Source organism: Bos grunniens, chromosome 4 (assembly GCF_055505025.1).
Source record: "Bos grunniens cultivar Pamir isolate PY7600 chromosome 4, Bosgru_T2T1.0, whole genome shotgun sequence".
NCBI classification, from domain to species: domain Eukaryota; kingdom Metazoa; phylum Chordata; class Mammalia; order Artiodactyla; family Bovidae; genus Bos; species Bos grunniens.
In genome coordinates, this window is record NC_141168.1 from 112897657 (window position 1) to 112912853 (window position 15197).

Genomic DNA, 15197 nt, shown 5'->3' on the forward strand with positions numbered 1-15197 from the left:
ATCAGAGGACAGAGAAGGATGTCCCGTTCAGCTGTCTCTTTGTGAATTTCTCTTCTACATCCACTCAGTGATCTGTCTCGGGGCTCACACATGGGGCGACTGGACCCGGGGACACCCTGGCTTGCCCCTTAGTGTCACGCCTGGTGATGGTGGGTTTGCAGAAGCCACGTCCTAACCCCAAGGTGTTTCCGGGGCTCTGATTTGGGGGGTGATCTCAACTGACTTAAAACCCTGTGATGCTCTTGACACCACCAACCCCCTGCCCCAGCTCCTCCACTGGAGGGAGGGGATGAACCCCTGGTGTGCCGTGCGGATCTGATGCCCCTTTTTCTGGGTTGCAGGTCGGACGATCATCTTCACCACTCACCACCTGGATGAGGCTGAGGCACTGAGTGACCACGTGGCTGTGCTGCAGCGGGGGCGGCTCCGCTGTTCTGGGCCCCCTGCCAGCCTGACCCAGGCCCATGCCCAGGGGTTCCGCCTGACGCTCAGCAGGCAGGTGAGACCCTGGTAGCGGACACAGGGAGACGTGGCTCTCCTCGGTTGGGGGAATGGAGGAGACGAATCGAAACTGTTCCTCAGTTACAGCATTTCCACGTTGCAGTCAAGTCATTCAGCAGATCTTCATCCCAAATCCAGGCAGGGCCTTGCTGGCTGTGGATCTTGGGGGAGGTGACAAAATAGGGGGCGTGCTTTCTGCACAGGGTCCTTGGGGGTCTCAGTCTTTGGGGAGGAAACAGTGTGGCCGAGAAAGTGATAAACAGAGCATGGTCACTGGTGGGCGCGGAGTTGGGAGGCAGGGAGGTGGGAGGGCCTGGGATGAGGCTGGGAAAGGAGGGGGTAGTTAAGTGGAAACCTTTGTGTACAGAGGCCCTGATGCTAAAATAAGTTTTACAGCAATGAGTGGGGCCTCACAGACGCTTTCTGTCTGCCAGGAGGAGTCAGGTGGGATTCAGGGCCCCTGATGGGAAACAGGGTTGGCCTGAGAGGCTGGCTGGGCACCATCATGGCCCCACCTGTTCCCAGGTAACTTTCTGACCCTGATGCTTGGTTAAGAGGCAAAAGCTATACCATAGAAAGGGTGAAGTCAGAGTTCTCAATGAGAGACATCCTCATTGCCCTGTGTCAGCTGGGGGCGGGCCGGAATTGCTCTGGGGCTGGAATTCAGGGCTGAGGTCTCTAAGTTGCCCCCTACCCCCGCCCCGCCCCTGAGTCTTGATGGTCTGACCCTTGGTGGCCCTGAGTCCAGGTTCTTATTTCCTTTCTATCTTATCTTCCTCTCTATTCTATCTTCCTCTCTATTCAGGGGGAGTGTCTTACTGTCCTGGGGGAGGGGGCGTTCCTCCATGGGTGGGGGTCCTTGTCTCCCTTTTAGAAAGGCTCAGCCCCATATCCTGTGGTCCAGTTGCTGGGCTGGAGTGGCTTTCAGGATTCTCCGTAGGCAGCGAGGGTGTCCGTAAGCATAGACCTCCTGGGGGCCTGTCTCATGTACCTGGGGACCAATTAGTGTTACATCTTGCCTGGCCAGCTTTCCCACTAGATTTAAATTTAAAAAGGAAAAGGTGCAATGCATCCTGGAAATGCTGTTTCTTGATTTTGCTGCTTGGATGAAATTTCAAAACAATTTGCTTAGGGGTAGAGGTGAAACCAGTTAATGTAAATTTAGTATGTTTGGGTTTGCTTTCCTTACTGTTCCCCTGCTTTATTGGGGGGTAGCCTTCTGTTCCAGAGGCTGATGACCCGAAGGACACAGCTTGTGCCACGTCTCTGATCCAGACCTACCTCCCGCAAGCATCTCTTCAAGGCAGCAGCCAGGGCGAGCTGAGCTACGTGATCCCTGAGGGTGCAGACAGAGCCTGCTTCAGAGGGCTCTTCCAGGCCCTCGACCAGAACCTCCACAAGCTGTGCCTGACAGGCTACGGGCTCTCAGACACCACCTTAGAAGAGGTACCTGCTGATAAGAGATACTCGAGCAGGCTTTTCTGGTCTGTGCTTTGCCGCTGTGCGTGGGAGAGACAGCAGGGAAGGACGTGCTGGGCACCCTGTGCATTTTCATTAACTTCCCAGCTCTGATTCGTGGCAGGCATGGCATTTATATGAATTTAATGCACTCGATAGGTGACTGGTTCTTTAAGGGGGATAGCATTTTTATATTTGAGAACTTTGATTTCTTTAATCCAGAAGCACTAGTTCTCCAGACAGTTTCAGCAGCGGGAGGCTGGCTGGTCCTGTTTGCTCACCTGGAAGCGTCCTCTTTTCTCTCTGGACCTGGTTCTGCTCAGAAGTCCCAGCCCCACCCTGGGAAAAGATAGGCAGAAGCTCACCCATGGGAACGATGCTCCTTCCACTCTGCTCCCCTCCCATTCCCCCTCCTCCAAGGGAAATCATGCTGGTGCCTGCCCCTCAGAGTATGGGTGTGGTTTCTTCATGAATGCTCCAAGGAGCCAGAGGCAGGCTTTTCCTCCAGGAGGAAGTTGCTATTTTGTGTAGACAATCCAATGGCAAGCTGTGTGTGAGGGCCTTGAGGTTGATTGTGAGCCAGATCTGAGTTTTACAAAGCACTGCAGATTTCAAATGAAAGTCAAGTGCTGAAGGTTAAAAACGTCTGGAAAGAACCTTGGGCCACCTTCTCTGTATTACCCGAGAATAGTAATAGAGTAACACCTGGGACTTTCAGTGGCCACGAGAATTAAAATACTGAGGCTTCTAGAATGTCAAAGGCTGAACTTCTGGTTGGGTTTTGGAAGGGATTTGGGGGCTGAAGGCACATCCCTGGTTGGGTTAGTGATGCAGTAGGTAAGGCAGCCACTTGTGTGTAAATCAGTGTGACTCCAGGTGACAGCGGCCACTGCAACTTTTCTGTTGAATTGCTGCTGCGAATAAGTGGTCATAAAAGATTGGAAAGCAGTAAAAGATTTGCAGTGCTACAAGCAGCTTTTACGCATAGAATGTATTTGATTTTCCCTTCCTAACTCTGTAACTTATTATTCCTGTTCTAAGGTTGAGGCTCTGATAGGCTAATTTTACCCTGGATTGCAGGGCTTATAAATGATAGTGCTGCTCTTGGACCTAGGTTTTCTGAGAGTGGGTCATGTTGAATGGGTCACCATTGGGGGGATGCTCTGGCTTCCATGGACCATCAGCTGTCCTCTTGTTCTTGTTAAAAGAGCAGCTGAGGCCTATAGGACAACAGGGGATAGCCTGATTCACAACCAGGAAGGGTGGATATGAGCTGCTTCCTCAGCCAGAGCTTGGAGTCCTGAACCCTCTTTGTCAGGGCCGGCTTTCCCTCTGTCGTCCTTCCAGCTGAGACACGGATGCTTTCCCCATTGAGAGGCAGCTCTGATCCCACGGTCCTGGAAGCTCTGTGCGCCTTCTCTGCCTGCCCCACTATGGTCCTCTCCACAACCCCCTCTGACTTGCCATCTTGCGCCTAGGATGCTGAGGGTCTTCTGTGCCCAGCTGCACTCTGCTGCGCTGGTGCACGCTTGGCCCAGTGGCTGCTGATCAGCATTGCCTTGAGAGCTTGCTTGGAGGTTCTAGTAAGGGAGCACAGCTGCTTGTACACCCTTGACCGAAGCCTGATCCTTCTCTATCAGGGATGGTCGTCCTCTTCACCTGAGCTCGCAGCTTCAGAAGGGATACCCATGGAGTGGTGAGGGAGGAAGGGCAAAGACCCCTAGGCAGCCAGGTCAACCGAGTCACCCTGGCGATCAGCGGAGTGACGGATGTCGCAGCCAGATCGCCCTCACATCCTGACGAGTGTTTGCTGAGTGGCGGGGTGTCCGGCTTGTGGGGACAGCCTGTCACCATGGAGGTGGTGAGTCTCAGCCCACACCTTTCCCCCTCCAGTACCTGCGGCCTCGGATGAGTCATTCAACTCCTGAGCCTCAGTTTTGTGGTCTTTGAAATGGAATAATTATTCCAGGAATTACCCGTAATAGTTAAATGCCTGGAATGAACCAGGCAAAGCAGTAAAGGTCCTTCTTGCCTTGGAATGTGAGACTGTTGCTGCGGCTTTGGGGTAACAGTGGAATTAAATTGCGTGTATGCTCCAGGAAAAGGCACCTCTTGCCCAGGGCCTTTGGCTGTCATCCGACCTGCCTGTGTGGATATAGCAGACGGGGCATTTCCCAGACCCTCTCCCACGATGCCTGAGTCAGCGGGGTTGGGGTTCTCCTTTGACCTGGGTGGATGGCCCGGGCAGCTGCTTGGAGCCCCGATGGGTCTGGACTGTGGTTATGCCACACACCACTGGCACTGTCCTCTGAAGTCTGGATGACCAGTCTGAGTCATCCAGGAACCTAGTCACTAGTTACTAGCAAGCTCGTGATATGTACAGTTAGGAGCCTCTGTGTGGTGTGAATCACAGCTTCTCTGCAGATGGAGAGGAGGTGCCTTTGGGTGTTGTTTTGCCAGCCTAGGTCACCTGAAAAAGAAGACGAGTTTTTTTCAAATTGTTAGAAGAGGGGTTTGCCAGTCACGCGCAGACGTGTTACGCACTGTCTCTCTGGAGTCATCTTGTCGCTGGATGTTTCCTAGGGTATGTTGCCTGGTGTGGACAGATGGACACATGTCCTGCGCTCGCTGGACTAGCTAGGGCTGCCGGGCCTGAGGGGGCATGGCTCAGCCTTTTGGACCAAACACACTCACCAGTAACGAGTGTTCACCCTTCTCACGTGTGTGCTCACTTATTTACGGCTAAAGCCATAGCTAGAGCAAGTGTTCCTTCGTGTTAGTGGCATCTTCCTCTGCTGCCCGGGAAACAGGGAACCTCAGGAATCCTGTGATGCTTGTTGCGAGGTGGAGGGAGGTGGTGGGGAGGGATCGGCCTATTTTATGGCTTTAAGCATCCCAGGGAACGTGGTGAGGAGGGTCTTTAAGTTCTGGGCAGATGCTCAGCTTTTAAATGTTTCATTAATCAGTACGCTTCATGGAACCAGTCAGTACTGTCTCGAGGCAGCATGAACATCCAAGAAGAGGCTTATTGAGAACTATGCTTTATGTAAATCAGATCCTTCAGTATTCTTAGTAACTCCCTCCCTTCCCCCTCTCTCCTTCCTTCCCTCCCTTCTTCCCTTCATTCCTCCTTCCTTTCCTTCCCTCTCTCCTCTCTTTCTTTTTCCCTAATCGCTTCCTTCTTTTTTTTCAAATGATGGTTGTGGCTGCATGTTCCAGCCCTGCCCACAGCAAGGAAGCTTCTGGAGGAGAGATGGCAGCCCTGCTGTTTACCTGTTTGTTTGTATCACTATCATCTGCCAGGTCTTTTTAAGCCAGTTGTCTCCTTCATAAGCGTTATTCTTATTGCATGCTGAGTTGCTTCAGTCCTGTCTGACTCTTTGTGGCCCCAGGGACTGTAGCCCGCCAGGCTCCTCTGCGTGAGATTTTCCAGGCAAGAACACTGGAATGGGTTGCCATGTCCTCCTCCAGGGGATCTTCCCGACCCAGGGATTGAATCTGGGTCTCTTAACGTCTACCTGCATTGGCAGCAGTTCTTTACAACTAGTACTACCTGGGAGGCCCCTTATTTCGGTAAAAGCTAGACAAATTGATGGAAAATTGACTTGAAGTGCAACAGCAAGCTGTGGCCTGCTGAAGCAGAGGAAACAGTGAGGTGACCTCTGTCAAACTGTTGACCATGGCTACATGGCTGACCTAGAACATGTGTAGTGATGCCTTAAATGCTAGGGATTCTTATCTGCTGACAGGGTTCATCTCGGGGTAGAAGTGGAGGTTTCTGTATGCTCCCCTCATGCCTGGGCGATGATGACCTGCCTCAGGAAGCCCTTGTCTGGCTGCCTCGTGGGATGGCCCTCGAGGTTTTGACAGAATTCAGGGAGGCCCAGCCCAGGCACTGGACGTAGAGCCCACGGGTTGTGGTCCTGCCTTCAGGCTATGGGCACGTCTGCCCCCTGCGCTCTGTGCCTCCACTGAGGAGCAGGGAGCTGGGCTGACGGAGGGGACCCCAGCGTAGGCCTGGTGTGGTTCAGTGTGACTGGGGCCTGCGTGGGAGACTGCAGCCTGGGGCCACTCTCCCTGGATGGGGCATCCTTGGGGCCTCCACCCCATCTCATGGGAGTGTCCCTTCTCCTGCTGGGCTCTTTCACCTGCCAGCCTCCTCTCTCAGCCTCCCCTGGGTCCCCCTCTCGTGGCTTCTCCCTGATTTCTGACCACACCCAGCTCACCCCCATCTCTTTCCTCTCTTCTCCGTGGAGACCTTCAGCTTGTTAGGAACCTGCCCAGAATTTAATTTATTTCTATTTTCCTTTATATAATTTGCATTTATTTATTTATTTTTGGCCAAAGGGCACGTGGGACCTTAATTCCCCAGCGGGGACTGAACCTGTGCTCCCTTCAGTGGAAGTTCAGATTCCTAACCACTGGATGCTGAGGGAATTCCCTTGCCCAGAATTCTAAATTAGGTTTGAAATCTCATTGCATTTATATATGTGTGTGTGTATATAAAAGAATCAGGAGTTACCCAATTAACGCTATTTATCTCAAGCAGTATCCATTTCCCCCATAACCGTTATCTTTATGGCTACATAATTTCTAGCATCAAGCAGTTCCACGATGCAGTTTCTCACTTCTGCCCTGTAGGGCACTTAAATCGTGTGCAGTGTTTCCATACTGTCAATAAGATGATGCAGAGCTCGGTGAACAGGGTGTGGGGGGCGTTCTGCTGTCCTCGCCTTAGAGTCAGAAGTGTGATTTCTGGGACAAAGTTAGGAACCTTCAGAACTGTAATCATGCACCTGTTTGTAAGCCCAGCGTTTTTTCCCCTGGTAACCCCTTCCCCGAGTCCCCGAGTCGTCCCCTGTCCCACTGGGGAGGAGGGAGTGTGAGGTCCGGGGAGTGAGCGGGTCTTGCTGTCAGGGGAAGCCGGTCTTCCATCCTAGGCTGGAACTCCACGTTTCTCATTCCTAAAGGAGACAAATCTTCCCTAACTTTCACACGCAGTTTTCGTCTGGATCGAGTAATATAATAATACTGAGTACAGGTTACAAATAACAAGGAAACACACAAAGGTGAAGACTTACCAGTATTACTTTTTCTGCTGCTGTGTCCAGAGTACCCGTGCAGTGATTTATTCTGAAATTAAAGGTTTCTTTATATTTTTAATGTCATGATCAGTGTTCCATCATAGCATGACTTCTAAAAATGGTTTTTATGCTGTATTCCTTAAATATTCCTTTCTGGTTAGTATCTGCCTTTCTTCTCCAAAATATTTTTACTTTACCCATACATGTTCTTTTTGAACACTTCTTTGATTTTGTTGAGCTATAGTTGATGTAAAATGTTGTGTTAGTTAGTTTCTGGTGTACAACAAAAGTCATTCAGTTATATCTATCTATCTATCTATCTCAGATTATTTTCCATTATAGTTTATCAAAAGATATTGAATATGGTTCCTTTCGGGCATTTTAAAATCCTCCTTCTCTTTACTCTCTTTTTTAAAAAATATATTATTTAAATTGCATGCAGTAAAATGCACTCTTAAGCACTGTGGCAATTGCAGAGGATCATGGGACCTCCACCGAACTGGACACACAGAAGGCTCCGTTCTCACTGCTTCTCGAAGGAGTCATTCCGCCAAAAACCTCTCCTCCCTGTAAACTGCCTTTTCTCTTCTAGGGTCCCCTCCCCACACCTCACATCCTGTTCAGTTCAGTTCAGTTCAGTCGCTCAGTTGTGTCCGACTCTTTGCGACCCCATGAATTGCAGCACGCCAGGCCTCCCTGTCCATCACCCACTCCCGGAGTTCATGCAAACTCACGTCCATCGAGTTGGTGACGCCATCCAGCCATCTCATCCTCTGTCATCCCCTTCTCCTCCTGCCCCCAATCCCTCCCAGCATCAGAGTCTTTTCCAATGAGTCAACTCTTCACATGAGGTGGCCAAAGTACTGGAGTTTCAGCTTTAGCATCATTCCTTCCAAAGAAATCCCAGGGCTGATCTCCTTCAGAATGGACTGGCTGGATCTCCTTGTAGTCCAAGGGACTCTCAAGAGTCTTCTCCAACACCACAGTTCAAAAGCATCAATTCTTCAGTGCTCAGCTTTCTTCACAGTCCAACTCTCACATCCATACATGACCACTGGAAAAACCATAGCCTTGACTAGATGGACCTTTGTTGGTAAAGTAATGTCTCTGCTTTTGAAATGTGCTATCTAGGTTGGTCATCAGTTTCCTTCCAAGGAGTAAGCGTTTTTTAATTTCATGGCTGCAGTCACCATCTGCAGTGATTTGGGAGCCCCCAAAAATAAAGTCTGACACTGTTTCCACTGTTTCCCCATCTATTTCCCTTGAAGCGATGGGACCAGATGCCATGATCTTAGTTTTCTGAATGTTGAGCTTTAAGCCAACTTTTTCACTCTCCTCTTTCACTTTCATCATGAGGCTTTTTAGTTCCTCTTCACTTTCTGCCATGAGGGTGGTGTCATCTGCATATCTGCTGCTGCTGCTAAGTTGCTTCAGTCGTGTCCGACTCTGTGCGACCCCATAGATGGCAGCCCACCAGGCTCCCCCGTCCCTGGGATTCTCCAGGCAAGAACACTGGAGTGGGTTACCATTTCCTTCTCCAATGCATGAAAGTGAAAAGTAAAAGTGAAATCGCTCGGTCGTGTCCAACTCTTAGCGACCCCATGGACTGCAGCCTCCCAGGCTCCTCTGTCCATGGGCGAGGTTATTGATATTTCTCCCAGCAATCTTGACTCCAGCTTGTGCTTCTTCCAGCCCAGCGTTTCTCATGATGTACTCTGCATATAAGTTAAATAAGCAGGGTGACAGTATACAGCCTTGATGTACTCCTTTTCCTATTTGGAACCAGTCTGTTGTTCCATGTCCAGTTCTAACTGTTGCTTCCTGACCTGTATATAGATTTCTCAAGAACTTCCAGATGTTCAAGCTGGTTTTAGAAAAGGCAGAGGAACCAGAGATCAAATTGCCAACATCTGTTGGATCATTGAAAAAGCAAGAGAGTTCCAGAAAAACATCTATTTCTGCTTTATTGCCTATGCCAAAGCCTTTGACTGTGTGGATCACATCCTGTTAATCATCCCCAAACAAGCCCAATGAGGAGTCACAGAACCAACTACTCAATTACTTTGAAAGTCTCATCTGCTCCTCCAGTTTCTTGCAGTAATTTCCACCTGCTACGTTTAGTACACGCTTTGTGTGTAATAGGTACTAAATAAATATTGATTGATACAGTCTCATCTCTCTTCTCTCTCTCACACACACACAGATACTAAAAAAGAAGGTATCTGTTGTTAGGGGCAGCCAACATTTTATATATCTCAGATAGGAGATTTAATGAAATATAATTTTATAGTATATTTGGATCTATTTGAGAAAGCTTTCGTAAATGGAAAAAAGATTAAGCCCCTTAAAAAAATTCTTTTGTTTGGTATTGTCTATAAAATACCCATCTCCACCAATTTTGTGTCTTTACACTTGGTGAGTATTGACTTTGCGTCCTGAGTCTGTGATCGATTACGGTTAGTGGGGCTATGACTGCACCCAGGACGTTTTCTTTTGTTTGTCTGCATTCTGCCTGACGACTTCCTAGTGGGTGGGGAGGGGCTGCCAGCGGCACGCCTGGCTCTGCAGCTGGAGCCCAGGCTTCACTTGAGCTGCGATCATGTCCTTGTAAGTCACGGTCCCGAAACAGGCCCCAGGCCAGTGAGACTGGGATGTGGAATTTGATTGTGGTCGTCACTGTCTTTATTTTGGCAATTACATACCCACCCCTCTATCGATGCTTTCAAATAGTGGTGCTGGAGAAGACTCTTGAGAGGCCCTTGGACTGTAAGGAGATCAAACCAGTCAATTCTAAAGGAAATCAAGCCTGAATACTCATTGGAAGGACTGATGCTGAAGCTGAAGCTCCAATACCTTGGCCACCTGATGCGAAGAGCCAACTCATTAGAAAAGACCCTGATGCTGGGAAAGATTGAAGGCAGGAGGAGAAGGGAACAACAGAGGATGAGATGATATGACATCAGAAACTCAATGGGCAAGAGTTTGAGCAAGCTCCGGGAGGGGTTGGTGATGGACAAGGAAGCCTGGAATGCTGCAGTTCATGGGGTCATAAAGAGTCAGACACCACTGAGCGACTGAACATCAACTCCAGTGCAAGGGATAGTGTTTACTGTGTGGGGCTGTGGGCCAGGAGAGTGGGAGCCCACAACCTGCAGATAAAGTCTGTTTACAGACGTCTCTAAGGCTAAGACAGAATCTGCTGACGTAATGCACATAGGGTGAATATGAGTAGCATGGTGTTGAACAGACTAATTTTTGGAGCCGTTTTAGGTTCACAGCAGTGGAGCAGAAGGTACCAAGGTTTCCCATACATCCTCTACACTGCTGCACCCCCCTCCCTCCCAACAGCGTGTCCCTCCATGATTAGTGTCCTGCTGCTGCTGCTGCTGCTAAGTCGCTTCAGTCGTATCCGACTCTGTACGACCCCATAGACGGCAGCCCACCAGGCTCCCCCGTCCCTGGGATTCTCCAGGCAAGAATACTGGAGTGGGTTGCCATTTCCTTCTCCAGATTAGTGTCCTAGGGCAGTTTTAATATACCTGAAGTTTTTAGTATTTTAGGAAGTCAGACTGGCCGTGTGAGATGGGCAGTTTCTTTCCACCGAGCCTGCAGAGTTCCTCTAGGAGGGTTTCCGTTGTCTCTCTGTCAAGAGGATCCTGAGTGTCATTCCCTCTGGTGCCTGAGCTTGGATGCCTTCATCTTACACAGCATTAAGAGGATGGAAAAAATCAAGTCCAGAGTGGGAATAAGGACCTGACATTCATGTTCTAGTTATTTACTTTTACTCTTTGAGAACAACTTTCAAGAACAAAGAACCCCCAGGCATTCTTCGCCCATCGTGTTTCAGTCATCCCACTCTTGCCCTTAAGAGCAAAAGGATCTGATTCATCAACACGAGTCTTGCTCAGCTCACTGCCCATCTCGGCAGCAGCCATCAAGCAGGAAGAATCCCTGTTCCCTTGACTTAGTGATCTGGATGTTCCTGCAGATGATGGAGCCCTCACTTTGCGGTGCTGTGGGTTCCTCCTGTTCACCTTCTGGCTGGAGAGTCACAGGAGGCCCGCCTTGTCTCTTTGCTCCCCACTGCCTGGTGCTGGAGGTCCATCCATCACACTGTGACCAGAACGTTGATCGTCCAGGTCAGGCAGTGTCTGCCAGGCATTTCCCCTGGAAGCTGTTTCCTTTTTCCATCATTATTGCTTATTTTGTAAGGATATGCTTTGAGATTCTTCAAATTCCCATTCTTTCTTTCTTTCTTTTATTTTTAACTTTACAATATTGTATTGGTTTTGCCAGATATCAACATGAATCCGCCACAGGTATACACGTGTTCCCCATCCTGAACCCTCCTCCCTCCTCCCTCCCCGTACCATCCCTCTGGGTCGTCCCAGTGCACCAGCCCCAAGCATCCAGTATTGTGCATCGAACCTGGACTGGCGACTCGTTTCATATATGATATTATACATGTTTCAATGCCATTCTCCCAAATCATCCCACCCTCTCCCTCTCCCACAGAGTCCAAAAGACCGTTCTATACATCAGTATCTCTTTTGCTGTCTCGTACACTGGGTTATTGTTAGCATCTTTCTAAATTCCACATATATGCATTAGTATACTGTATTGGTGTTTTTCTTTCTGGCTTACTTCACTCTGTATAATAGGCTCCAGTTTCATCCACCTCATTAGAACTGATTCAAATGTATTCTTTTTAATGGCTGAGTATTACTGTATACATGTACCACAGCTTTCTTATCCATTTATCTGCTGATGGACATCTAGGTTGCTTCCATGTCCTGGCTATTATAAACAGTGCTGCGATGAACATTGGGGTACATGTGTCTCTTTCCCACTGGTTGTAGCCCTTCTCCGTGTTCCTTGTGGCTGAGACATCTGCCAAGGGGACAATTTCCTAACCCCAGTGTGGAGTCTACATTTTTAAATTGACATTAACATGAGGAAGCACTGTATCTTCACCCTGTCTGTTGATGTCCATAGTGACGCATGGCTTCCTATTTTGTTCAGTGAGCTATAGTTCACTGTGATAATTATTCACTTGGAATTCATATCGGATTTAGCCAGTGGACCCCACTGGGCTGACCTGTGTCTTCTAACATGTCCCCCCATCTTTGAGCTCCAGATCCTATTGTAATTCCCAGGAGCTAAAGTCATTGTCTCTCCCAGGAGCCTGGCTGCTGGATGCCGTCATGGTCAGGAGGGGGCTGCTCCCTCTGATCCCTTCCTGGTGGAGTCTCAGGCTCTGCACTCACTCCAGCTCTAGATATATACTGAGAACCACTCGGAACCTCCAGAGCCGGCATATCCCTGGAACCCTGGAGCAGGTGATGCCTTTGTGGAAGCAGAGATCGCAGCGATGAGCTTTGAAGACAGAGGAAGGGGCTTCGAGCCAAAGAAACAGGCCACTAGGAGCTGAAAAAGGCAGCAGAGGGCCTCCTTCCTCAGCCCCTGCAGAGGGAACCCAGCTCTGCAACATCCTGATCTTAGTCCTTGGGTCCATTTTAGATTTCTGACCTTCAGGAGTATAAGGTGGTAGATGTGCACTGTCATAAGCCCCATGTTTGTGACAATTTGTTATATCAGCAATTGGGAATTCATTCAAGTTCTTTGAAATAACAGAAGTCCTTCTGTGTGCACGGTGTGACCTGGCAGCAGAGAGCCCTGCCCAGAATCCCATGCCTGGAGAGGCTTGGCCAGTGACTGTCTTATTCTTTACCATTTAAACCATCTCCATGATTTTATTTTCCATTGTTTAAAAAAAAAATCTCTTTGGGGAAGCTGAAAGACGCAGCTTATGTTACATTGGCCAAAGTTAGGCAGTTCTTCCTCTGCTCACGTTCTTCCTGCAGTGATGCTACCATTGTCTTACAGAGGCTGGTCAGTTCTGTGAATTTCTGCAGCATCCAGGCAGAAGGTGTCTTGCACTGGCTGTCTCCAGGATGCAGTCCATCAAGCTGGCATTTTCAGTGCAGGTCAAGTTTGGGGTCTAACCGTGCTTGATGAGGGCACAGGCTCGGCCCTGCGGTCTGAGGATTGATGGCCCAGTTGACATTGAGGTGACCTGGGACCATTATGGAAGTTGGATCCTGCAGCTCTTCTCAATTACCAAAACACAAATCCCCGAATGAAGGCTCCCCAACACCCGACCTTCTGTTCCTTTAGAGGTGCCATAGGCTTTGTTCTTAAATCCATAGTTTTGTTAAATTGTCAGTTGTTTTCACACTGTTTAGTGTCCCTGATATTTAATTTGGTTATTTCTTTCTTCTCAGTTTTATCGACATATAACATTGTATCAGTTTAAAGAGCACAACATTATGATTTATGTATATATTGGGAAATGATCACCATTATAAATTTAGTTATATCCATTGCCTTACATAATTGTGTTTTTTTTTGTTATGAGAAATTAAAAAAATTATTCTCTCAGCTACTTTCAAATATACAACACAGTATTGTTACCTGTAGTCACCCTGCTGTACATTATCGCCCCAGGCCGCTGAGACTAGTCCTTACGACACAAGTTCTGTGTTGTACGGATCTGTCCAGTGGTCTGTGAGCTTCTGAGAGCAGGGCCTCTGCCTTTATTTTGTTTCCTTGTCCCAAGTACACAGGTACACATGCACACACACACACTGCCTTGCTAGGAAAGGAGAAAGAGAGGGAAACTGTTAGAAGAGCAGATGAAGATGATTATCAAGACTCCCTCCTTTGTTTTCAAGGTATGTTTTGCATAATTCACAATTACATTTCAAAACCCAATGAAAATTCCCATTAAAATGAGGTACAAAGGAAGCCTTTGCTCAGTGAATGAATCTTGAGTTGCACTATTTCTCCTGTTTCTAATTTCATTCTTGGTAAATGCATCAGGTGAATGCTGGTTTCACTGGGCCTCGGCGCTCTCTTCTTACGGGGATGACCATGCCGATCTCATTGGGTCAACTTAATAATTAAGTGATGTGACACTTTGCAGGCGTCCAGCTGTCATTATTCCTCCTCCCATCACTCTTGGGCTCAGATATCACAAGCTTCTCATTTGGCTAGCATTGTCTTCCCAGCTTTACATGCAAACACATTCACTTTTTGCAACAATTCTATTTTTTGTGTCTTATTATTAATACCGTTAATGAGATGAGGCAGTGAAGGTGACACATGGCACAGCGTTGCTATTCTCTTATTATTAAGCTATTGTTCCCACTTGTAGTAATTGTGAGGTCTGCAGCTTTTCCTTGGGGTCTTACTGGGAATCAGCAAGAGGTTATCTTACTAATAAAAGCAACCTCATCAGATCGAAAGTAATGACAGCTCATGGCTCATCACTAATTCGGAGGACTCAGACTCCTCTCAGCAGGATTCTGCCCAAAATAATTCATCATATGTACTGAGAAGGCAGGTCTCTCCCCCTTGCCAGCTGCTTCTCCCCTGGCAGCCTCTCCCCATCTTCTCCTAGGGGCCACGGGCTCCCAGGAATGCCAAGAGTCAGTCAATATTTCTGTGCTCATTCCCCGAAATAAACTCAGTCAGGATGGAAATGCTGTTTGCAGAGTTCAGAGTCCAGGGAGGGGGTGACTTGAAGTCACAGTGGGAGCCCACCTGGTGGGGAGGCTGCAGCGGGGCTGAGGTCAGGACCCCAGGGCTTTGCAGCAATGGGCAGCAGCGAGGGGGCATGTGTGTGGTGATGCCACCAGGGGAAGGGCAGCACTGGGCAATGCCTGGCTCAGTGATGGTCCCCAGGAGAGGCTGAGTGGACTGTGGCTGAGCAATGAGTGAGGAAACCCACTGCCTGCTCCCGGGTCTGTGGCCGTTATGCACTGAGTTACTGTCACTCTGATCTCGGGATGTGTGAGTCCTCTGTCTGTGGCACAAGGCTGACCAGACCTTTGCTGGGCGTGGAGCCCCTGCCTCAGAGCCCAGCGCCTCTGCCCTCTCCACATTGCCTCTCCTCGCACCCTGCGAGGGTTCTCATCAGGGACACCCTCTCTCCTCTGCACGTGGCCTGTCCCCTCCCCTGAGCAGTCACCCACAGACTCCTGTCCTCGCATCTCCCTGTCTCCAGGCACATGCTTTTGCACCTTGCTCGTACTGATTTTGGGCCTAGTCCTTGGATTTAAAATTTTTTTTAATGGAAATATAGTTGATATT

At 48.9% G+C, this 15197-nt stretch overlaps 1 protein-coding gene across 2 annotated transcripts in view; it reads left to right on the forward strand.

Annotated features, from left to right (window-relative positions):
- Window positions 1-15197, forward strand: part of ABCA13 (ATP binding cassette subfamily A member 13) — a 393960-nt gene that overhangs the window by 181280 nt on the left and 197483 nt on the right. For both annotated transcript variants that reach the window (XR_015163267.1, XM_086398601.1), the window contains exons 40-41: window positions 342-499; window positions 1717-1947. Coding sequence is in view for 1 of the 2 variants with exons in the window: in XM_086398601.1 (XP_086254727.1) it covers window positions 342-499; window positions 1717-1947 (389 nt within the window). In the remaining variant the exon portion in view is untranslated. The remainder of the gene's footprint in view (window positions 1-341; window positions 500-1716; window positions 1948-15197) is intronic.